Source organism: Chiroxiphia lanceolata, chromosome 8 (assembly GCF_009829145.1).
Source record: "Chiroxiphia lanceolata isolate bChiLan1 chromosome 8, bChiLan1.pri, whole genome shotgun sequence".
Taxonomy (NCBI): domain Eukaryota; kingdom Metazoa; phylum Chordata; class Aves; order Passeriformes; family Pipridae; genus Chiroxiphia; species Chiroxiphia lanceolata.
In genome coordinates, this window is record NC_045644.1 from 16,420,350 (window position 1) to 16,444,652 (window position 24,303).

The following is a 24,303-nucleotide window of genomic DNA, read 5'->3' on the forward strand; positions in this document are numbered from 1 at the left end:
TTAAATTCAGATTGTTTATTGTAAACAGAATAACTCTAGCACTCTGTCATACTGGCTGTGTCACATGCACCCAATTCCACATCAACTGCTTAAAATAGCACTTGCAAAAATTACAGTTATGTAATAATAATTTATGGTTTCTTACATAAACTAATTAACAAGCACTAAAATTGAATTACAGTGTATTCTAGGTAGTTCTTTATTGCTTGTAGACACTGCAGCTCTGGATCCATTAAAATGAACCCATTAGTATGCCTGAGTTTATCAAAATTTACTGCTATATCAAACTCAGAAACTGTAAAATGCTGGAGAACACTTAAAAGCAATTAAGAGTTGTTGGAAAATTACATGGGTTTCCACATCCAGTCACAGAACTTTGAGTTCTACATTTTTTCTGCTGGAAAACATGATTTGTGTTAAATACACTGCTATTCCAATTTATTTATATAATTTGTTAAAATTAAGAGTTGATAGTACTTCCATGAATATATATATCTATTTATTTTTACACACAATAGAAGCCATTTCATTTTATTCACTGTACGAGTGGTATGTTTAAATACTAAATCCCAAAATATATATTTTTATAATATGTTGTCAAAACTTTTAATATATATAATACAAATACTTTTACTAAAGGAAAACTATAAACAAAAGTGAAATGCAAGAAGGCAAAAAGCCCATTTTATGTGAAAGATCCATGAAAAATGGGGTGAACAGAGACATCTTCACTGGTTTTGCTTGGATTACGTTTAACTTTTTTTCTTCTCAGGCTAAAAAAATACTAGTGCCCTTCCTTGGCAACAGGTTACATCACAAATTACCATCAAATTTATTAAAAAGATGTTGAAACATGTGCTGTTAACCTTTAAAACAAATTTTAAGAGCACCATATTTGTTCAGCTAGAAGAGACACTCAGATAAATGCAACTTAAGGCCCTTACCCTGTCATTTAATTTGGCTTCAGAGCCAGTGTAAGAATGAACATTGACTCAATTAAAGGAACAGCCCTGCTGACTATACCAGGATTCTGATGTGTCACAGACATGTGTGTCACAGACATGTGTGTCACATCAGGGCTTTAATTTCAGGTTCTTTTAATAAGAAGCAAATTCTCACTAAAACCTCCTGCTGAGCAGATTTTATATCTTCAGTGCTTTGCATACTCTCTCTGTCTCAATAATTACCATCTATTTTATGTATTACTGAGATAGAAAAACTTTATGTTCCTTATATTTTTCTATCTGGCGGCTGTCCCAAGCACAAGACCACTCTGCAGAAGTCAGTAGTCAGTAAAGATGGTGAAGACTAGACACCATATATTGTTTTACCATTTTACTAAATTATGTAATATATATATATACACACACACAAACAGTGTTTCAGCATAATTCTTGATCCTTCTGAGTTTCGTGCAGCCTTCTTACAAGAAGTAGGAACAAGTCTTTTGTGATGTAACCTGGAGCACATGCAGTACTGCTAACCCAGCACTGCACTGTCCCAAGTGCCTTCCTGAAGGACAGGAAGGACCCACACATGTATCAGGATAATGATGTATCTGATTCATTACAGGGCCCGTATTTGACATTCACCTGTTCTTGAAAGAAGAACCAGTGTGTGTTTGAAGTTATTTGCACTAGTGAGTGCTTTGCTGTGCTGAGACCTAACATAACAAATGAGGAAAACCAGACTGAGTTCTCCATCAGTACATGTGCAACTGAAAACAAAAACTGACACCAAATAAAGGATTTGATATAGTAAATGGAAAAAATCCACAGTAACACTGAAAAACTGAACAAGATGTTGATAGTATGAAGAGACTGGGACAACATTTTTGATAACAAAAATCAGACGCACTATTAAAAGTGTTTCCAGCATTTTACTAGTTTTAATATAAAATCTCCCCAAATTTGTATAGAAAGATTAAAATCATGCCCTTATCTTCAGTTATTCTCATTAAGACAATTCTCTCACTTACTACTGTGTTGTCAAATTTCCTTTTTTCCCCCCCCACTGGTCTTCATAAAACTTAAAATAGAAAATATGTTGGTTGCATTAAGGATCAATTAAAAAAGTATCATTCAACACGTCACTTAAAAAAAATGTGGAAGTCTCTATTTTTAAGAAAAATTGTTGACTCCATCCCAAAAAGGACTTACTTTTCTCACCCCCTCCAGTCCCCAATAAGATAATTATTGGGATACTAAACAGTATTCTTCAGAAGTAACAAGCACATTTCAAGCAATTTAGTTTGCTCTGGAGGGTTATTTCATCAAAATGAAAATTTGAAGGGATATGCTATTTTAAAAAATATACTGCATCTACAAGTTTTTTATTATTATTGTTTCAGTTGATTTTGTTTTTCAACAGGTTGTCTGTAATATAAATGACACATGACCACAACTGATTTTTATATACTCTCTATCCCTAACACACAGCTAATGTCAAACGAACCAAGAAGGAATTTGGGACTTTCATAATGAACAGAACCATTTATCCTAATGATCTTTAATAATTTTGTTCATCATGAAGTCCCCTGAAACCATGTCAGTACTGATCATCGGCATTTCTTCATCCATTGAGGTTCTTCACAGTTTTGCAGCCATGAAATTGATATGTGGTTTCACCAGTGGAAAGAGCGGCAGACTGCGCTTGAATTCTGTCATATTTTCAATCACACTTGGCTGCAAAGAAGCGTATGGAAGAAAAAGTCTGCTCAATATCTTCAGTCAGACAACTGAGGAATTCCTTGCTTTTCATTTTCACTGTTGCTGAAACACCTTTCTTGCTCTTTTCTGTAGTATTAGTGATTCACACTTTGTTATTACAGGATCCCTCCCAAATATAGTGTTATTTCTTATGAAATAAATAGTTTCATATTTACATAATTTAAAACAATAGCTATGATGCAGTAACTGCATTACTATTAATGGCAGGATCTCCAACATATGCAGAGCTTGTCTTTTCATTTACAAGTTCTACTTCAGAACACCCCACTTGTCCCTTCAGTATCAGAGGTAAGATCACACCCACAAATAGCTACTCAAATACATTACTATTTTTCAGATGCAGTAACAAAATAACTTTTAAATATTTCAGTCATATCCACATACAAGTCATACAGAAATTTCCACTCATGGCAATTATTTCACCTGAAAAGTCTGATGAAAAACACAGATGTACTGCACTGCAAAAAGTTAATCATCTACTGGGACGAACGCTGCCATCCTTCAGGAAAATTTACTGAAGGTCTGGGAAAGGTCCAGTCCTGTCATATCTAACCACAAAATGAAATCTGTAATACTTGTATGAATACAATTTATCAAACTGTTTCCTCCACAGGTTATATGTTGACAGGAATGTGCATTAATATTTTAGGCTTTAAGAAAATTACCAAATAGTTGGTTTTGTTGTTGCTTTGGGGTTGGGGGCTGGTTGTTTGGATTTTTTAAACAAAGATGATAAAAATTTCTCTTGACACTCGATACACCTGATCATATACAATCAGTATTTTCAGACAATAATCACCTGTATTTACTCCACTGTGCAGACACTCAGTAGAGTTTACTACTGCTATTAGCTTTCACTTCAGTGGACTAAAAGGTAACTGGAGAGATTGCTAAAAAGAAAAATCAGGAAAAATCCCTGTTGACAGTGAGGATGAAACAGCCCCATGACAGCATGAATTTCAAGAAGTTTGTTTCTCCCTACAGATTTGTATTTAATGATACTAAACCTCTAGATTAAGAATGCAGCCTGGGATTGTATTGTGTGTTGTTTCTTTTTACCTGTGGTAGTGGTGGTGCTGGTGCCAGGTTCACATCATTTTGGCATGGAAATTCTCCAACAACAGGGCCTATTTAACATCATCAAAATTAATTCAAGACTATAATGTAACCAGTATCTTTTACATAATAACTGTTTTCTCTTAAAAGACAGGTATCTATATAAAGCACAGGGGTTTAATTTTTAAGTATTGCTAAATAACATTTCCTAAACATTTTGCTTTTGTACTCCATGGCTGTCTTTAGAAATACAGAAATTCATCCATGATTTGACTTGAGAACATAATCTTTAATTCATTTTACTTACACATAAAAAGAATGTAGAAATAAAAATTGCTAATCTACTGATCCACGAATACTTAAAACTGTTTCTCAGTACAAATTACGAGAAAGGTAGCAAATGTCAGTGGTACATACAAGAGCAATGCAACAACAGCACATCTTTTGATAAAGACATGGCTATGGAGGCATAGAGGTTACTCCAGGCACCGAAATTCTGGATAGCAACCAAAATGTTCCCTGCCTGTCTCCTTGCATGCCCTACTCCAATTCCCCCCCAAACTACTTCTTGCATTTCCAATCTCAATTTCTTTCATGGCAGAAGACAGATCAAATGCCAGACTAAATGGGGAGTATGCAGAGGGAATAACTTACTATAATCCCTGTAAAAGTAACCACCACCATTCCAAGCAAATAATAAACCATTCTGGCAATACAGTTACTACATTCTGAAAAGCTTTCTCTAGACAGGAAAAGCTTTAGACTGTTTCTATTAAGCAACTACTAGTCGTGAAAACTGGAAAGACGCTTTGAAGCAAGTCTTCCTCACTCAGCTGCAGAGTTACAATTTCTACAGTACCATAAAAATCAATCCTTCTGAGGCTGGAAGGAGTTTCATGACATGCACACAGCTATCTGCTTCTCCATGTACTACAGACAAGCTTTAATATCCTTGATTTTGCAACCAGATGCATGTTGGAATTTAGGTCCAGTATAAACTGGTGAAAAATCTGCACAAAACAACTCAGAAGTTTTTCCTCTCAGTTTATTCATATTAACCAGAAACACTTTAACTTTTTCCTTCCTGAATTCTAAACTGGAATGATACAGTTTACAATGCACAGTTAATCTATATTATTTCAAAATAAAACCTAAATAAATATTGACCTTCTTAAGTTTAAATAAAATGTTTTATACTCCCAGAGGTTTTTGTTTTTGTTTGTTTCAGGGTTTACTTTCCCCTTTGAAGGTGTTAGAATAATATTGTGGACATTCATTGCTTGTCAGAAAAAAAACCCCCACACTGGACTGATACTGCAAATTCTAATTTTGGGTTGGTTTTTTTGCCCCATAGGAGTATTACAGAATTTTATGTCTGTTTTAAAATATCCTGTTGAAAATAGAAGCGCTATTTCAGGATATATTGTTTTAATATCAATATACTTTAGAATGGCTGAAGAACTTGGTCACAAACATTAACCAGAGAATTTGAAGCACCCACATGAAGGAAATGTGTAAAAAGAAATACTTTTGCCTCTGAAAGCTCTAAAGCTGAGTTTTTCTTATAGTGCATTTGTATCATATAATGTGGCTATGTCTAACCATGACTTGCTGGATACTCAGCACAATACTTACAGGAATCCATTTCCCTTGCAAGGACGTGCACTGATACCTTGTGTCTTCTGGGAGCATCTATTGCCAACAGCACCTACAGTAAAAAACATCAAGTTCTTCAGGTGTGGGAAGTATCCCTTAGACATTATAAAACGGTAAAAAGAATGAGAGTGTTTAAATTTTAAATTTAAGCTTTAAAATGAGGGATGAATTTTGGGATGTCCCTTCAAATATGATTAAAACTCATCCACACGGTATACGCTGAATCATTTTACAATCAAGTTAATAAATTCATGTACCCTTTGGAACTCAGAAAAACTGTAAGTAATAAAGATTCACCCATTAACTATCATAGTATCAGGAATGCAACCTAAAATCTCTGCAGAATTTTCAATCCCTAGCAGTCTTCTGGAAGCACATCACCCTGAACACAATTATTAAACTCAGCTGGACTAGCTCACCAATCTAGCTGGTTATTTCTGCTCTGGAATGCTGCATAATCATTTCTTCAGCATTGGTGTAAGCAAAATAATATAGATTCCTACAAAACCAGAGGGTGCATGCTCATTCAAGTTATTATTTACTAAACAACAGGTGCTGAAATTCCATTTACTAAGTCTGTATTTGCTGCATATCTTCACCTGTGCTATCATACTATTAAAAAAAATAAAAACCAACAACCCACCCAAAGATGTCAGTGTTCACTGTGCCATGTAAATAATAACCAGTTTCAAGCATGAAGGACTAACTCTTATAAAAATAGACAGCAATGTAAAAATACCTTGGACAGTGAAAAGGATAATGCAGAGTACAAAAGACAAACCACTCTGAAAGACATTACCCCCCCTCTGCTCAAGAGAGGAAAAAAAGAATGCAGACACAGACATGTCCATGCTTCTTCAGAGGCAGAAACTTTTCCACCCAATAATAAATCCTGAAGACATTAAGTTGAACTTATCTTCAGTAGTACTCCCTGAGCTCCATAAGTTATAAAACACTATGAACACTTGGCAATGTAGTGAAATATCACTGACTAGGACATATTACAGAACAGAAAGAATGACGCCCAATTTTTTTATATTTGGGGGGTGAATGACATGGACACGACAGGGACAGATGCCCTCCTAGTATTTCAAGTGCCTGTATTAAGTACCTATCTAGCAACTCCATGCTGAGTCACAATGCACAATTACTGCAACATTATGCTGTTCCTTCACGCTGCCCAACTATTAGAGGAACAAAAACCCCACCCATTTACACTGAACAAAGCTTTCAAAATATCTGTTTCATTCACAATTCATGCCACAAAATAGGCTGAATCATTTATGGGTTGAAGAAAAAAATAAAATATCAAATGTGCAATTTTGGCCCGGCTTGGCCAAACAGCAGCACATTTTATATCCATAAAGGAAGGATAAATGAAACAAGAGGAGTGGCAAGAAAAAAATAAAAACCACACCAAACCTCAATCCTTCTCCACAATTTTTATCATTGCCATTAAACTAAGTAATATTCAGGAAATAAAATTATTATTATGGAATCTGCATCAATTATATCATCTACCTAAAATAAGTGTCAGTATATCCTTTTGTAGCTTGCACAAATAAGATTCAGCTGTACCTACATCTCTTTCCAAGTAACATTTTAACTACATAACTAGCTTACCTTGTAGAACTGTATAATATCATCCTTGGTCAGGGTCTTTAGATAAGCCACTTCAATGTTATCTGCACAACAATAGTAAAAATTAGAGTAAGTCTGCAGATCACAGCTGGTTATTAGCAAACTACTTATTCAAAGTGTATCTCTTACAAATTCAGATGCTGTAACTGACTGTAAATAATATGCTTTTCATTGTTATCTTTCAAGTTAATACTTGCTTCACTAAAAGTGTCATTGGAACCTTGGTAGAAAGTTATACTTCAGTAAGTCTGATTGGACTTATTAAAAAATGCATGTTTAAAGAATACTGATTGCACTGTAGGATATTCAGTAGCTAAAAGAGATATGCTTACTTTTGTATATTGTCTTCAAATCAATGTTACACATTTCTAATGCAGATGGTTTTTATTCACAGTCAGGAAACAGGATGGTAGGACGTATTTTGGAAGGATGTACTTTTTAAAGGAATATAAGGAATGGTGCCTACATCATACCTGTTAAGGAGTATTCACCTTTAAGAGATCTGGGGACAATGTGTCTCAGCTGCTACATTACTTCATATAAATTAAATTATCATGAACTAAATCATCTAATATCACTGCTGCATAAGCAGAAATGTTTTCTGTTGTAGGCATGCTTGCTTTTCTTCGGGTGAGCAGGAAGATCAAGGAATAAATGTGTGCAAGAGAACAAACAGGCAGCTAACAAGTCTGTAAGGCAGGCTGTAATTAATATGAAGTTCTATATACAGGAAATAAAAACCCCCAACAACACAGTTCAGAAAATTAGATAACATTTGGGTAACAACATTAAAAGTAGTAATAAAATCCACTTCTTAAGGCTGGAATATGAATATCTGATTTTGACAACTCTAGTCATATTATAATCATTAATGATATAAAATTACTAGTGGGTAGAGGTGAATTAAAGATATAGAAGTCAAGGGAAAGAGTGAGGTCGGTGAGATTTAGATATGAAATATATGGCTACAGTCAGAGGTAAGAATTCCAGAGAGATAAAACTGATCCAAAACCAGAAACACTTAAGGCCAAGGAAAATCAAACTATTTCATCATACACAAAAAAAGTACTTGAGGGGATAAGTTTCCACACCACTCCTTATGCTCAGGCATGAAACCATGTCAGTAGCTCTCATTCTCTCTAGACAAGCCAGACGACAAGTCAAAAACTCATCATTATTATAACAGTTTAGTGAGTCATTATCAAGCAAAAAGACCTGTGGAAAGCCCATACGGTGCATGTAAAGCAGAAGAGAAGTCACAGAATAGAGAGTGAGTTTTATGGAGGAAGCATATTATGCATGAAGACAGAAAATTACAGTTGTGAATAAGAGACGAGACACAAAAATGTGAGGAAAAGCTGACTGTAGCTAAACTGATTTTTTCTTTAATGTTAGAAACTGTATCACTAATGTATATCAGTATTTTGGATTAAAATCTTCAAACGATGATGAAAAAGGAAAAACACAAATATTATGTAGGATCACATTGTAAATAACTGTCAGTCCATTTTCAGTAATAACACTAGAAGTTGCATCTCGTTTGGTCTTCTACAAGCTTATAATCTTCAAAGTATCATGGATTAAAAAACAACAAACAAACAAAAAAAAAAAATCAATGTTTTTTCAAATCTACACCAAGATGAGAGAGGTTGCATGTTAGTTAAAATACCTGCTGTTGCCCCTGCCATCACTCCCTCAAAAGAACTGCACAATGGGAAGAGGAACAGGGTTCATATGTACTATCAGGAATGTCAGAGTGTATCTGAATGCATCTGTCAAGTATATATTAAATTATGTATAAGCTATATAAAAGTTTAAGTTGTTCCCAAGTGAACATGACACTCAATACTCACAAGAGTGGCCAAAATAAGGCATTCAGTTTCAAAGGAATTATCATTTTTCTTACCTCTGTCAAAGTTATACTGCTGGGAAATGATTTCTCCCCAGTATTTAGCACATTCTGCAGACAGCTTCTTTGGTTTGTCTAGACGACGAATTGCTAAAGCTTGGATATGTTTTTGGAAGGCCTCTTCTGTCATATCTTCTATGCATTTCTCCATAGTCTTTAGGAACGCTTCAACTCTGCTTTCTAAATAGTGGGGGGGCTTTTCAGATTGGATAATAAATCGCAGTCCTTGTATGCCGTTCGCCCGACGTGGACCACTAAACACAATGTAACCTTGGCAAAACAAGAACAGCCACATATCAAAAGAAATCCCTTCTTGCAGCATTAAGTTTGCCAAACATGGCATATTTGACAGGAATGTAATGTTATGTTAACTTAATTCTGTATTATAAACAATGCAGGTTTTTCCAAAATATGCCACTGTTTGTTTTTTTAAAAACATCTTTATTTCACTGGTGTAAATATCAGTTCAGGGGAGGAGCAAGGAGGAGATGAGGCAGACGAAGACAAAACAAAACCAATTCTGTCATCAGGTTTAGGTTTCCTGAAACTGGAAAGCTGTACTCTAGTGCTTCATTAGACTCAACATTAGAAACTTACTGTTTTTTCATAACGTCTAATCTGAATTCTCTTTGCTATAATGTAAGACCACTACTTCCCATCTTATCAATTAGAGAAAAAGAAAGTATTATTCCCTTTCTTACTGTTGCAGCATTTGCTAATCCTTTCTTCAGTCTTCTTCCCCTCTTTTAATAATAAATCTGTCATGTTTCCTTTAAATGTTGTTTTATAGCTTTCTCGTAGTTCCCTGATGCTCAGGTCAAAACTGGATACAGTATTTCAAAGTTCCTACCTGAACAATTTAGGAGTATTATTGTGAGTGCATCTGGAAAGCTTCCATTTATATATCCCAGCATTTTACACACAGCAGGACAACACTGCTGATTTATGTCCTACCTCTGACCCACTGTACCCTGTAGAGTTTGCTACAGAACTGCTACCTAGCCAGTTGCTTCCCAGCTTGTATCTCTGCCACTGGTTGTTCCTGCCAAACTGTTCCTAACAAACTGCATCTTATCTTCACTGAAGTCATGTTTCCAAAATGTCAAACTAATTTTAAATTCTAATTCTATCTTCCCACACACTTGCAGCTTCTCCCAACTTAGTATTATCTGAAGATTTACTAAGTATACTCACTCTTCTATCACCTAGTTTGGATGAAAATACCAAATAACATTGGCTCACAGTTGTAGAACAACTGTTTTTCAAATCAACTTCTCTATCCTCCAGTCATGACTTTCTGAAGTCCTGCATCCATATGTGTAGCATTTCCACCTAGGCACTCCAGTAACAGCCTCTCAGTTACCTTCTATGAATTCAGAACTAGTTTGATAACTTATTCTGTATTTTCCAGGAATTAGAATTAAACTGACTAATCTATCTATATATATATATATATTCCCCGCTTTTCTCTTTCCTTTTATTAAGGCAACATGTAGCATTTACCCATGTTTATTTTTTCCAATACTTCATCTATCATCATTATAAGACTTCTAATTCCAGGATTTCGTAATTTTGTTCCTTATAATAGAATGTATAGTTCATCACACCTGAACTCCTTAAAATTTAATCTACCCAATTAATCTGTTATTTTCCTGTTCAACGGTAAGCCTTGGACTTGGATCACCAGTATTTATTTTGGAAATCATCTGATCACAGTTGACATTTCAAGTGAAAATTAATAAAGCCATCATAAAACATTTTGATTTTTCCACCACTGCCAACTTTTCTCTTTCACTTTCTCATACTGCTAAAGCATTTACTGAAATAATTCTTGTTACTGCTTCTACTGTTTAGCAAACTGCTAACTCCTTTTCCCCTAAGCTTTCTCAGAGATCTTACTAACAACTCCATGAAGTTTACTGAATTTTGCTGGTATTTCTACTGTCTTTCCTCTGCAGTTACGTAATGCTGAACACACACAGTTCTTGCTCACTGTTTCCCCCCCACTCTTGACCTGCTACTTCCAACTTTTATACAAAACCTGCCACCAGCACATTTCAAAAATCTGTTAAATAACCTGGATTCTATCCTATTTTCAGCAGACATATAGATTGTTAAAATTCCTATGATGAATATTTTATAGCTGATTCTGCTAGTTGCTCACAAGAAGTCTAATCTTGCCTGACATCCCTGGTAGTTCACAGTCATCACACTGAGACACTTGCCTGCTTCTCACCTTTGGAAAACCTGTACTCCTGCTCTCCAGTATTTCAATCATGTGAACCGTCATGCAAAGTCTCTCTCTCTCTCCTTGTTACTCTGGAATAACCTTACCAGTTCTGTCTTACTGGTTCGGGTAACAATTACCTTTACTTACTGATGAACATCTGTATTCTTAAAAAGCCAAAAATGTATTTATGTCTTCAACATAGTAGCTCACCATTACCCACACAGCAGTATCCCTAAAATAGGGCTTAGAGTTTAACAGCTGGACTTGATGATCTCAGAAGCCTTTTTCAACCTAAATGATTCTGTGATTCTATGAATCATCAAGTGCAATTGGAAGTAGGATCACAAGCAAAAAAGATCAAACTAATACTGATTCTTTAAGAAGATTTAGAAATTTAGGAAACTGATCCATCTCCTTTCGGTAAAAGTTCTGATAAGAAGTTTTCTGCACAGTGATTGAACTTTTAGTCAGAGTTGGTTTCAGATATTTCAGGCTTATGTGAAATATGATGCGTGCTTGTTCTCATTGTAGAGACTGTGTACGGTAACATTTCTTTGAGTCATCAGCAGTTAAGATATTTAAATTTACCAAGTGCCCTTTAAATGGCATTCACCCAGCAGGGAAAGAACACCTCACCACATCTCAAGTGAGTGTGTGAGTGTGCATCCATGTGTATAAACACACACACCATCACCACGGGAGAACTCACCTAATTGTTCCTTGGTGCGCAGGGTGTTGAAGCATGGCTCTGAGATAATTTGACAAAAGAGTTCCAAAAACATATTCTCAGAAGTGCTCTGCATGTCTGTCTGGTAATAGATCTCAATGCCACAATTGTTATGAACTTCATTTCTCTGTTGATATACAAACCAACCTCCTAAAAGACAAAGTTAAAACATATAAGTTCATAAAAATGTATGTTCTTATTTTTGACAATTAAAATGAGAATGGCTTGTGGAATGGAATTATAATAAATGGTTTAGAACTATTAAAGCAGAATTTCCACTAACAGCATACTTTTCATGAAACTAGAAAAGAATATATTATTTTAACACATTAAAATGTCACAGCTTGAGCATATCAGCAACTAAACTGAAACTGGTTGCTTTTCCTCAAGCAAATATTTTTGGAGCTGGGGCAAAATTCTGTATTGCCTCTACAATGTAAACAGTTTCTAAAGACAATCTGTCAGAAACTATTATGAACAGTAAAAATAATTCCACATTTAATACCAATAACTTCTTGGAAAGAATGTTATGATAGTTTCCACAGACAGATGACCAGCTATGGGTAATGTGCTTTGGCTGTATAGCTAGATATATTATCACCCCCTGCAATACCTTGAACCTCTTTTCTTTTATATATACATATGAGATTTTTTTTTACCATAGAAGTAAAATCATACAAAAAGTACAAGATCAAAAGAATTTATATTTGTAGGAAAAAAGAGTTGTGTAAGAGCTTTTAGTTTTCTCAAAATAGCAAGTCGTTTAGAACAGTCCTTCACTAAATAGTCAATTAATTCTCAAAAACACTCAAAGAATGGTGTTTATTCAAATGTGTATACTATGTGTTGCAGAGAATGGGACAGGGCTCTTATTTCCATAAATTATAAGGAGAGAATCAGGACTGAATTACAGAAGGCTTTGGACTGGAAGGGATCTTAAAGATGGTCTAAGTTCCAACTCCCAAGAACTCCAATTTACATATAAAAATTAAAAATGAAATCAAACTAATTTTCAAGTATTACAGGAAGATCATGTAATAGTATGTAATTTTATTAACAAAACCACACCCTAATTATATTTTTGAATTTTAAGTTTAAAATAATTGGAGTAAGTCTGATTTCAAAACAGAGTAATATGCATTTCAAAATGTCATTAGCAAGGAGAATCTCAATTTAATGCATATTAAAAAATCAAAAATAAATCATTTCACTTACTGTCAGGAAGTTGAACTTCTCTGTATCTCACTAGCTGACTGGGAAGGAGTGGTTTTGTATGAGCATGCTCAATAAGTGTGTCCTCAACCATCTGCATAATTCCTAATGCAGCCTGGAAAAGAAAACATAAGAGGCATTTCAGTGCTCATTAGTTATTCTGCACCTAACAGCAGGGTTACACTTTCCAATTATTGATGGTGCTGTGAGAGAAAAGAAAAAAATCAGGAACAGAAAATATTTAATATAAATACAGTAGAAGTTAAGTAGATGAGAGAAGGTGGGAGCTTGGGAGAAAGGCTTTTTTTGTGTTTTCTGTAAGTTTAACTTGTTGTGTTCTACTCCTCCCCAGTGCTTCTGAAAGTAAAGCTCAATGGGCTTTTTTTTTTCCCTTTCCCTTCACCATTTTGGTATGCTCATCTTTCAACGTTTGAAAACAAGATACCTAAAATGTATGTTTGCAAAGCAAATGACATCTCAGTAGATGAAGTTTTAAGAAAACAAATTAATGGTTAAGTTCAAAGATGCATTGCATTGATGTGTTGGTGATGTTAAGACTCATTGCCCAAATACTTTCTTTTATTTGATGGACTACAATAATAATTGAAAAAACAACAAATAAACTAACAAAAATTGTTAGTTTAGTTCAATTATTTAACTTCAATAGCTTTACCTGTTAAGGGTTATATGTTCTTGTAGCCTGCACACTGGAAATTACAGTAACTTACTACAAAGTAGTTTTGTCTGAAGCTAAAATCTCTCAGTCTGCATTGCCACAAACTCACAACAAAAGTCATTTTATCAAAAACATGCAAAAGGTCTGAAAATTTAATAAACATATGTCCCCCAGCACCTCCAAACCCCCACCCAATATCAAAGACAAAAAGACTGAGGTCTAAAAAACATAGTTTGAAAGATTAGAGGAAAAATACTCTATAGTCTTTCAATCAAGTCACCATAAATATTTACAAGATTGTTCTTCAGGATTACTTCCCTATTCATCCGCTTGCAGCAAATAAATAAAGGAAACTGTCACAAAACAAGTATCAGAATGAAATTAATGAAAGAAGAAATGGAAATTTTAAGCAGTTAGACAGGTCTAATTTTTCAAGCCCAGATTCACTGAAAATTTTTTAACTGAAAGGTGTAAATTTTGATTTTAGTTGAAAAAAATTTTCAGATCCAGGTTAAAATTTATGAGCTTTGTCAGTGATGAGCACATCTTGGGTACCGAAGGATGGAGAAGATTTTCTACCCGCATCTATTAAGGGAGGTTTGCAGACAATTTCTAAACATTACATAGGTATGGGTGTAGCAGGACATCCTTCCCACTTCTCTGGCTTAAAGACTCTTCAGTCACCCTTTATGCCAAATAAAGAATGCTTTTCTCTGATGTAACTGGATCATCATGGAAATCTCAGAAATCTGGTCATTCAGTTCCATTTCAGAAGGAACTGACTTTCATATACAAATGTGTAAGAAATAAGGAAGGAAAAAGAGACTATGCTTAAATTTCTCTGCATGAAAAATACTCTATACTATATTTTTTTAAAGTATTTTAGAGATATATTAGAAAAAGAAAATTTTGTCTATCCATGCTATTAGCTCCTCCATATTTTTTTCCCCTTCTTACTAGTTAACTTTCTTCTTCATACATTCAGCGGTCATTAGCAGTGTTTATGACCTCTCCTGCTAGTAAAGCATCCCAGGGCTGTTCTAACATAAAAATACTTAAACAAGCCTTATGAAAAAACACTGCAAAACCATACAAGAAATGTACTACATTTTTATAGGTACCTATATTCAAATATTTGGTTAGATTTGTTATGCAAGTACAAAGTGTTACTATTTTACTGGAAGACAAACCAAACATTGTCTGACTTTTACTCCCCAAACTAAGAGCTGACACTTGGGTTTTTTTATGGTGCACTATTCCTGTTTAGCTATGTGTGAAGTACTTGGAGGGATACTGGATTCTTGAATCTTTGCTAGCTAGTCTGAAAGTTTTAAATGGAAAAAAGCAGGATCTGCAGCACATAGTTCCTTTTGCAGCTTGATCACAGCAATGACAAGCAATATAGAATTTCAAATATTTAGATCTTAAGTCGTTTTTTATTCAGTTTCCAAGAGCACTATAAGAGCAGCACTTAGCCTAATAAATCTAAAGGGGAAAAAATGACACTGATATTTCCATAAAGATGAAAAAAGTACAAAGTTAAATTATGAAATCACATTTGGCAAAACTTCTTTTAAGATCTGAGAAGATTAAACTACTCTTCCATTTTTTATGCTGCTTTTAAATAAAGATGGCTTCATTAAAGAAAGTATCACACCAACCTGTTTTGTTATATTGCCATGGAGAAGAGCTTCAATGTGTAACCGTGACAACAGTTGTGCTATAAAGGCCTTGAGACGAGGAAGGGTGACATCTAGAATAGATATTTAGACAGTTAAATCATTCACATGTATTTTAAATTAACAAGGACCTAAGTCATCATTAGATACAGTGCATTTCTTGAAGGACGAGAAACTCATTATCATGAAAAAGTGAATCTCTCCTTACAAATGCAACATTGGAATGCTTCCAGGTCTAAATAGCAGCACTCATCATATAGTTTATTTCGCTTAGAATTCACATGCTGTCTGACCCAGATTCCAAAAGAAAGAAAACCAAAAACCTTCTTCCCAATCATGCTGAACAAACATTCATTCTCCAGAGACAACTGTTCCAATCATTCAGGTAGTGTTCCAAGGAAAAGCCTTAGTTATTAGTTATTAACAAGCAGCAGGTAGTTTATAACACTCAAGCAATACATTGTGCATTTACCATATAGACTAAAAAAATAAATACAGCGTTCCAACAGTATCTTTGCAACAAACAATATTTTTGCAATATATCCCAGTGCACATATAGGGCACAATATACACTCTCCTTGCAAAGCAGTTTTCATATACAACACAAAATATAATTTAACATATAGAATCAATGCAATAAAAGAGAAAGATGGCTGAATGGATGGGGTGTACATGGATATGTATTCTGAATCCATATCCTCAAACAAATACAAAAGCCAGATACTCTTCTTGAAAAGAACATCTCTATGTATTCCAAGAAGATATTATAAGATATTTTTGCAAACTGTTCCAGTGACCACCTTTTCTTACAACACAGCAAAATACAGGCAGGGGAACGTTCTTCAGCTATTACTACAATCATAGGAAGCTTAAAGATCATTTAGTTCCAACCCCTCTGCTGTGGGCAGGCACATCTTCCACTAGACCTAGTTGTTCAGAGCCCCACTCCATCTGGCCTTTAAAATCAATTAAATCTCTTAATTTGAAATTCCTTCTTCATTCACATATATTGGGGTGCCTGCTTTTTGTTAAGATCCATAATTCTCTTTATTCTTTATTATTGTTGTTATTATCTACAGAAATTACATCTTTTTTTTTTTATTAGCTACAGTTCTTTATTATCTACAGAAATATGAGTTAGGTTTCCCTGATAACAGAAAAAACAAAAATAGTTTGTGCACCAGGAAGCACAATGCAGATACACTCCAATGCGTCTGCAAGATGTCAACTACAGCCAAATGATTTCATCAACGTTGATTAAGCATTGGAGTCAATGACCCAGGCTCATATTCCCAAAGTTGTTCAAATTTTGCCTGAACTTTTACCAGCAAGTTTTGCCATTTGAGGCCTTTTAGCCTGAACTACTCTACTTTCTTGAAACTGGAGGACAAGTACAGCAAGACCAGCATCAGCTCAGGTCTGGCACTGCAGGGGCTTCACTTGAATAGTGAGCAGAGCTCAAAGTAGGTACCCTCATTAGTTTAGTAACAAGACATTTTCCACAAGAAAAAGAATAAAAATAATAAAGTTTAAAAGTAGCAGAACATTACCATCTAGAGCTTCTTTTAATTCATCTTTGGTCCAAGCAACTTCTGTCATCAGGAGTCGGAGATAATACATTGCATGCTGGTGAGGCTGTTCAGCCCTGAAGTTGTTAAGTGATCTCATGTACTGAAAGAAAATCATTAAGCTCAAATTAGAAATTCAGAAATAGAGGTCTGAACAAAAAATATTAACATTGCAGTCTCAACTTTGTGTAGCATCAAAAAGACACATTTCAGATACCAGGAACATTACCTTGCTTGTTAAACGTGCCAAAAAAATTGTGTTAAGTGACCTTGGTAATAATATGGGCTTCTGAGCCTTCGAATTAAGTAGCAATCATTTGAATAGTTGAAATGAGCATGAAATCAAACTTTTCCATAAAATTAAATTACTGCACTTAGACCTAAATAAGTACTTAAATCAAGTTGCTCTACCTACGAAATACACATTCTATGATGACTGACCAGGGGTGGAAGAATAAAGTTATTAGAAAACGTATTTTTCTCCCAGCTGCTTCCTTCAGCTGATTTGGTTAGACAAAACCAGGAGCATCTCGACAGTTCTTTGTGTGGATAAAGGAGGTATGAGAGAACAATTAGTGAGCTTCTCCAAAAAAACCGCTCCCTTCTAGTCCAGCTGCACCTTTACAAAATAAGAAAAACCTTTTTCCTCTACCAGAGGAACTGGGAAGTGAAAACTAAAATAGGTTGGCAAGTCGGATGCATTTCCAGTACAGGACAAAAGCAATTAACTTCAGGGCACATGAGCGACAGTGAGCCTGAAGTTGCTGAGGAGGTATCCTTCTGTCTGTTCCAAACAGAAGCCAGAAGCTGGTATCTCCCTTATCTGTTTGGTGTAGACACGAGGGAAGAAAACTGCAGTCTCCTCATCTGATTTGAGTTCCAGAAGTCAGCATGTATTAACCAACTGGTTACCTTTGCACCAAAGGATCTTGGCCCAACAGCCAAGACACACCAGGGAAGAAGAAATATTGCAAATCTTTTCATCACCTCCTTTCTCCCTTCATCCATTTCCCCCTTCTTTCATGGCTAGGTCCCACTGAAAACATTCCGATTTGTAAAACGGTATAGAAGTTAAGATTTGCATGCCCTCCCCCTTAGATTTCTACTCCTATCAAAGTAGGAGTATCCTATCAAGTCAATGCACTCGATTTTAAATGACTCCCAAGTGTAAATTTCTCATGCAGCTTACCGCTTCCTTGATGATTTCAAATCGTTTTTCATCAATCTCAAAGGTAGCCATTTTCTCAATGATCTTCTTGAGCAAGATATGTTGCTTGTCATTATAACCTTTTACAGAGAGCTATGGAAAAAGTGCATAATTTGCTTTAAATGTGGAAGACAAAAGAATAAAACAATTACCAAGTCTTGTATAATTCAATGAGCAATACACTTTTCAATACTTACTCTAATTTCACCATTTATTGAACATTAACTCATTCTAAAATTAAACCCCTTTACTCATCACAAGAGAACTTATGAATATAATATTGCACATTTGCTCAGGAGTTATAAATGAATTAATGTAATTTCATGTTGATTTAAGCAAACTGTACTCAGAATACAGATTTTTAATGATTACAATATTGAATCTAGTCAGTAAACTGTACCTTTGGAGTACTGAAATGGTTTTACTCTGGGTTTCTCACTTTAGTAATGAAGTCTAGATTCACAACCTTCTAAAATATTCTCTCCAATTTACTTTTAATCTTCTTTCATGTTTATGTTGTTGATCAAAAATATATTTTATGTAAGCTGAAGTAAGCAGTACTACAAGAAAAGGGGTCCTATCAACAGCAGCACAATTTATAACCAGGATGGTGCTGGACTGAAACACTAAGGTAGTTAGTCTGAAATTGTAATGAGATATTGATCTGATCATACTTTTTTTTTTTGAAGTATACATGAAATAAACTAGGTTATTTAAAAAATAACATAAAAATTATTATATTATTCCATCAAGCTACAGAAAATTTCTCTAGCAAAAAAAAAAAAAAGGACACTAAAAGGCCTTTTTTTGGTGGGAACAACTTCAAAATCTGGTATCTCAAAGCAGGAATTTGATTGGATTTGTGCAGTTTAATTTTTAAGAGTAAAACTAAACTTTAGAACACAAACCAACATATAGGTGAATTCCTACTTTCCGGTAGAAAGATTTTTTTTTTCTTCTATGGTTGCTGAAACATAGCTGAACCATGAATTTGAAGAAAAAGCTATCATAAATGGATTTGTGAAAAAGGCTGGTATCCTAAATTGGCAGAGGAACCCAAAGTGTTCAGCAATCACCATGGGTGACTGCTTTCAGTGTAGCACCTGCCCTTGCTTAAAGCATCAACACTGTACCGTTACACTTATTAACTATAAAACTTCTCACAATACAAAAGACTACAAGTTTTCAGATAATATTTGAAATAATTCTAAACTCTCAAACTGTGACTAAAAATTAAGAAAATTACACACTTTTTTCCCCTTTAATTAATTAATCCTGACCACAGAAACATCAGCAAGTTTTAAACTGAGAATAGATAACCGTGTTTGCAGCAAGTCAAGTGAATGCTACAAGGAAATCACATTTGTGTTGGATAAAAAAAAAAATTGCAGCACTCTCTCATACAGCAAACAAAGACCATATACAGAATATTTTTTCACTAAGATGCTCTGGAAAACAATACTTCTACAGGAAATTTTGAAACACATTCTGATATATAATGATGGCTAACAAAAGATTTTAATAGAACTTCGAGACAGACTACTAAAATCTCCCATTATAAATCTCATAGGAGAAGATGAGTAAGAAATAATCATTTATCATAATACCAGTATTTATCAAGTATTGTCAGGACTTTAAAACAGATTATAAAAAATGTAATAAAAACAAACACTAAAGAAAAGCCATAAATATCCAGCATTGCAACCTAATGAACGCATGCACAATCCATTTCCACAGCTCACTATGGCAGAATTAGAGAATTGTAACAAAACCTGTAACGCTGAGATTCATTCCACAGAAAAGTTAATGTTTTTATAAAGAAGCCAGCAATAGTACTTTCCAGATTACCATGCAAGCAAGTAAAAATGTGAACTAGAACGCAACAACTGCACTGCACACATTTTCACAAGACACTGCAATCTTAAACAGGTCACTCAGTACAAAATACAGTTTTGCATTGCCTTTAATTCATGAGATATATGCAAGGAAAAAAACATTAACCATCTCATTTAGAAATGCAGAAGTCAAATGTTTTCTCCAAGCTCAACAACTCCCAAGCTGTTTAATTTCCTCCTGCGTTTTCTTACTTACAAGTATTGCATTCATTCCTGATGCAATGCCATAGACCAAACCTGAGAGGCGTGCTGCATATGTATACTCTTTTAAATCATCCTTCAATAACCTGATAAACAGGTATGTCATGTTGCAATGGAGAGGATCAGCATAAATGTAGCGACTAACAAAAAGAAAAACAAAAGAAATGCTTTGATACCTCAAGCAGTGACAAAGTAATGGATGAAGAAATATGACTGAAGAGTATGTATATGCAGCCTCATGATCAGTAGTTCTTGAACAGAAAAGCTGAAGTATACCATTTATTTAATAGCATGAAAAGGGGGTCTTTTACCCCATCAGTCAGAAAGCTTTTAGTAGACATCTGACAAACTTATACAAATATGTAAGCTTGGATTAGGGTTGCCTTTTTTTTTTTTTTTTAATGGAAGAAGAAATCTTACAACTAATTGATTTCATGAATGATACAAAAATAAAGAAGAAAATTTGCTTAATGTGAACTGAAAGACTGTTGAAGACTTTGAACAAAATTCAACTTAAAATTCAAATCAAAGAAAGAATGGTTAATAACCAAGATCAAAAGGACTAACAGCCTTTATTTTTTTATTTAAAAGTCCTTCCATCAAATCAATAGAAAAATGTTGATGAGTGGAAGTAGTTTCAAGGCTCTAAGCTCTTCCTTGATTTGGGTACTTACATACATCCCATAGATGGTATTTTGGAGATCATAGTTCAAGCCAGCTAGTTCTGCTGCATATGCATACTCGTTGAGGGAGTCTTTGAGTAGTTCAAGGTACAAATAGGCCATGTTACAATGCAAGGGATCCACGTAAGCAAATGGGCTGGAAGAAAATGTTGAAAGTAAAATATGCAGTTTAAAATTATTTCTCTGTTTCTTTTGGCCTTTTAAGGTTGATCTGAAGGAAACAATATTTTCTGTGATTTTATGCTGATGGATCCAATTATGAAGGATACCTGTTTTGAAGCCAAATGTGAACATACCTGAAAATAGTTACTTAGCTTGCTTATGGTTTGGGGAATGCCTAAATATATTGAAGATTCCAGGGTTATTCTATTTGTGCTCATAAATCAAGACACATTATATTTACTTGGCTGCACAGTCAGAATTCACCAGGAGTAAAATAAATTACATATACCAACATAATTTAACAGACCAATATGAAAGCCCACACACTGAACATTAATTTAGTTAATACTCATATGCTATCAGAAAACAATGTCGTTTCTATTACAAAAATTAAGAGATGAACAATTTGTGGAATGAAAATATGCAGTACATGCCAAGTTCAGCTCTGGAAAGAAGTTTGGCATATCCACTGTCATAACAACACAATTTTTTCTGTTATCTTTTCAATGGCAACAGCAATACAAGACTCACTGTTGCATTAGAAGCATCTGATCACACACAATACTGTTGCAAATTTCTCTAAAAGAGAAATTGAGCCTCTCAAAGACTGAAGCCATGTTTCAACTGTGCTAACGGTTAAATACCTGTGTGTTTTAAAGATCTGTGAAGTCAAGTTATTTGTACTATGATTACTTATTTCTAAAGCTTCTGAAGTGCATGTAAATTCATTATCAATTTCACAGGAATAATCAGCAGTATCTGAAACAATATGCTGCCAGGATATAGCTTACAACTCAAACCCACGCCATTTGCATTTATTTTCTCCAAGCAGTCACTAATGGTGATATTGAGGGACATGCCATCACATATGTTTACACCTATACAGAATGGTATTTCTCAGTGTATACCAACATTACTGTAGTAAAACCAAGATCACATGACCACAAAACATAAGCTGATAACTTTAAAATACATTGCAAAGGTATTTTTAAGAAGGTTCCTGGTTGTTTTTAGTAAGGCCTTGACTTCTCCTTCCTTTTAGATTAAGGAAAGAAAGCAGAGGAACAGATTTAAAAAAATAAAAAAGCTGTTAGAGAAGTAGAGCCTGCTGTAGTCCAAAATCTTAGCCCAGATGAAGCAAACATGTCAGTAAAAAAAACCAAAAGGGCTGTCATTTGCATTTCTCCCTACAATTTCCCAAAACTGAGCAATTTCAATATGCCCAATGATGCAAATCCAATTACGATTGAATTTTTTAATTAAGACTGAATTCAAAGCAAGATTTAGGTCAATCCTATGTTACCATAAGCCTTACTCCAAACTCATTATATTTTTTTTTTCCATTTTGATACTACAATACAGACATAGTAATCACTCCAACTGATTAAGTCTCTATCAGTTATAAATTCTGTATACTCGTTTAGCTGGTAGAGGCCAACAGGGAGTTTTGAAAATAATCATCACTACTAAATCATTTATCCTCAAGTAAAAAAAAAAACTGAAAATTATTACAACACTATTCTTGGAGTTGCCTCCTATTACTGACAGTTTTGTAAATGAATGTTTATTTCTAGTCTACCTTTCTTACTAGACTCAAGCAGAACAACTTAATCACTGATAGTGTATTTGAAAAATCATAAAGTCCAGTCTTTTCCTCTTTCAAACAGAGCTGTAAGTGACATAGCTGGAATGAACACTGAAGTGTTGAGTTGATAACTACCTTTAGAGAGTTTTCAAAACATCAGCACATGGTTGTTCTGCTTCCTTTTAAAAAAGGATACTTGTTGAGTTCTTAAGTTGCAATTCACACAAAAGCAAAAGCTTATCTTCTTTTAGGTTGGGTGGTAAGTCCTATGTCAGATGTTTTTACTGTGGTGTTTCTTTAAGAAGAATCCCTGTAAGGATTTTCAGCTTTGGAATAACGTGATTTCAAGAGATTCATATACTCATTGTTCCCATGGGATTTGTGTATTTGAGGGAGAAATCATCATCATCAACTTCCTCTTAATTCATTTACAGAGCAATTGCTGCTATAACATCTGGGTCAGGAATTCTTTCTATGATTCATGATGACCAGGGCTGCAGGCAGAAGAATCTTTTTTGCTACCTTACTGAAGCAGCCTGTAGTATGAACAAATTCTTGTAATCTGCTACAAGACAGCACAGCCTTCATATTCTGATCTAGAATTAAGGCTAAAAGTTTTTATGAAAACCCATGTCATTAAGATGGCTTTATTCAGCAATTCACTTGGTCACAAGAGATACAGGTGATTCCACTGAGTCTCATGAATAAACACTGTACATTTCACCTTTCCTTCAATGACCATCAGCATCACCAAAAAGAGAGAGAGAGAGAGAGAGAGAGATTCACCAAGACTCTTTTTTAAGTACCAAAACTTGACAAACCTGCTTACACCTTCTTTTGGACATGACATACCCAGTATTGTTATGTTCACATGCAATCACCATCTTATTTTTAAGGAAAAAGAAAGAACCCTCATTCCCAACCCTAAGAAAAAACCCAACTTTCCACCTGTAACCATTCCCAGGAGGAAAGAGGCAAGTCATTCCACTACACTGATCATCAAAGCTCAAATACTCCTGGCTTTTTAAAACGGCTCACTGAGATCAAAGTACAAATCTGACTGGGAAAGACCATCACCACTGATCCAACTGAAGATGCCCTGCTCAGTGCAGGGGGATTGGACTAGATGACCTTTAAAGGTCCCTTCCAGCCCAAATGATTATGTGATATTGTGTGTATGTGCACACACTTTTATGCCTTTGTGTGCTCCACAAAAAATCAGTTTTTATCTTTTAATCCTTCACAAACTGGTACAGAGACTGGTTTACTCATAGTTCATTTGAAACTGATGTGAAAAACCACCACAACTGTATAACAAACTCAGTGTCCATTGATAAAATCCTGTTTTGGATTTTAGCCAAACACAGTACAAGGAAAGCCACCAAGTATGAACAAAGGCGGCAAAGAATTGCAATTATTGTTCTCTGAATAAGAGATGGGCAGTTACCATTTTGATCCTCCGTTTCCTGACATATCAAAGTTGAAAT

At 34.8% G+C, this 24,303-nt stretch overlaps 1 protein-coding gene across 5 annotated transcripts in view; it reads right to left on the reverse strand.

Annotated features, from left to right (window-relative positions):
• Nucleotides 1–24,303, reverse strand: part of IDE (insulin degrading enzyme) — a 61,383-nt gene continuing 37,080 nt past the window's right edge. For 4 of the 5 annotated variants that reach the window (XM_032695661.1, XM_032695662.1, XM_032695660.1 and 1 more), the window contains 11 exons: nucleotides 21,061–21,205; nucleotides 18,273–18,383; nucleotides 17,066–17,186; nucleotides 15,498–15,589; nucleotides 13,164–13,275; nucleotides 11,931–12,098; nucleotides 8,989–9,261; nucleotides 7,065–7,126; nucleotides 5,421–5,493; nucleotides 3,789–3,856; nucleotides 1–2,684 (listed from right to left, as the gene is read on the reverse strand). In XM_032695661.1, the coding sequence (XP_032551552.1) occupies nucleotides 2,589–2,684; nucleotides 3,789–3,856; nucleotides 5,421–5,493; nucleotides 7,065–7,126; nucleotides 8,989–9,261; nucleotides 11,931–12,098; nucleotides 13,164–13,275; nucleotides 15,498–15,589; nucleotides 17,066–17,186; nucleotides 18,273–18,383; nucleotides 21,061–21,205 (1,321 nt within the window). In that variant the 3' untranslated portion in view covers nucleotides 1–2,588. Of the gene's footprint in view, nucleotides 2,685–3,788; nucleotides 3,857–5,420; nucleotides 5,494–7,064; nucleotides 7,127–8,988; nucleotides 9,262–11,930; nucleotides 12,099–13,163; nucleotides 13,276–15,497; nucleotides 15,590–17,065; nucleotides 17,187–18,272; nucleotides 18,384–20,381; nucleotides 20,527–21,060; nucleotides 21,206–24,303 lie in introns of all 5 variants that reach the window. The other variant, XM_032695659.1, reaches the window with a different exon arrangement.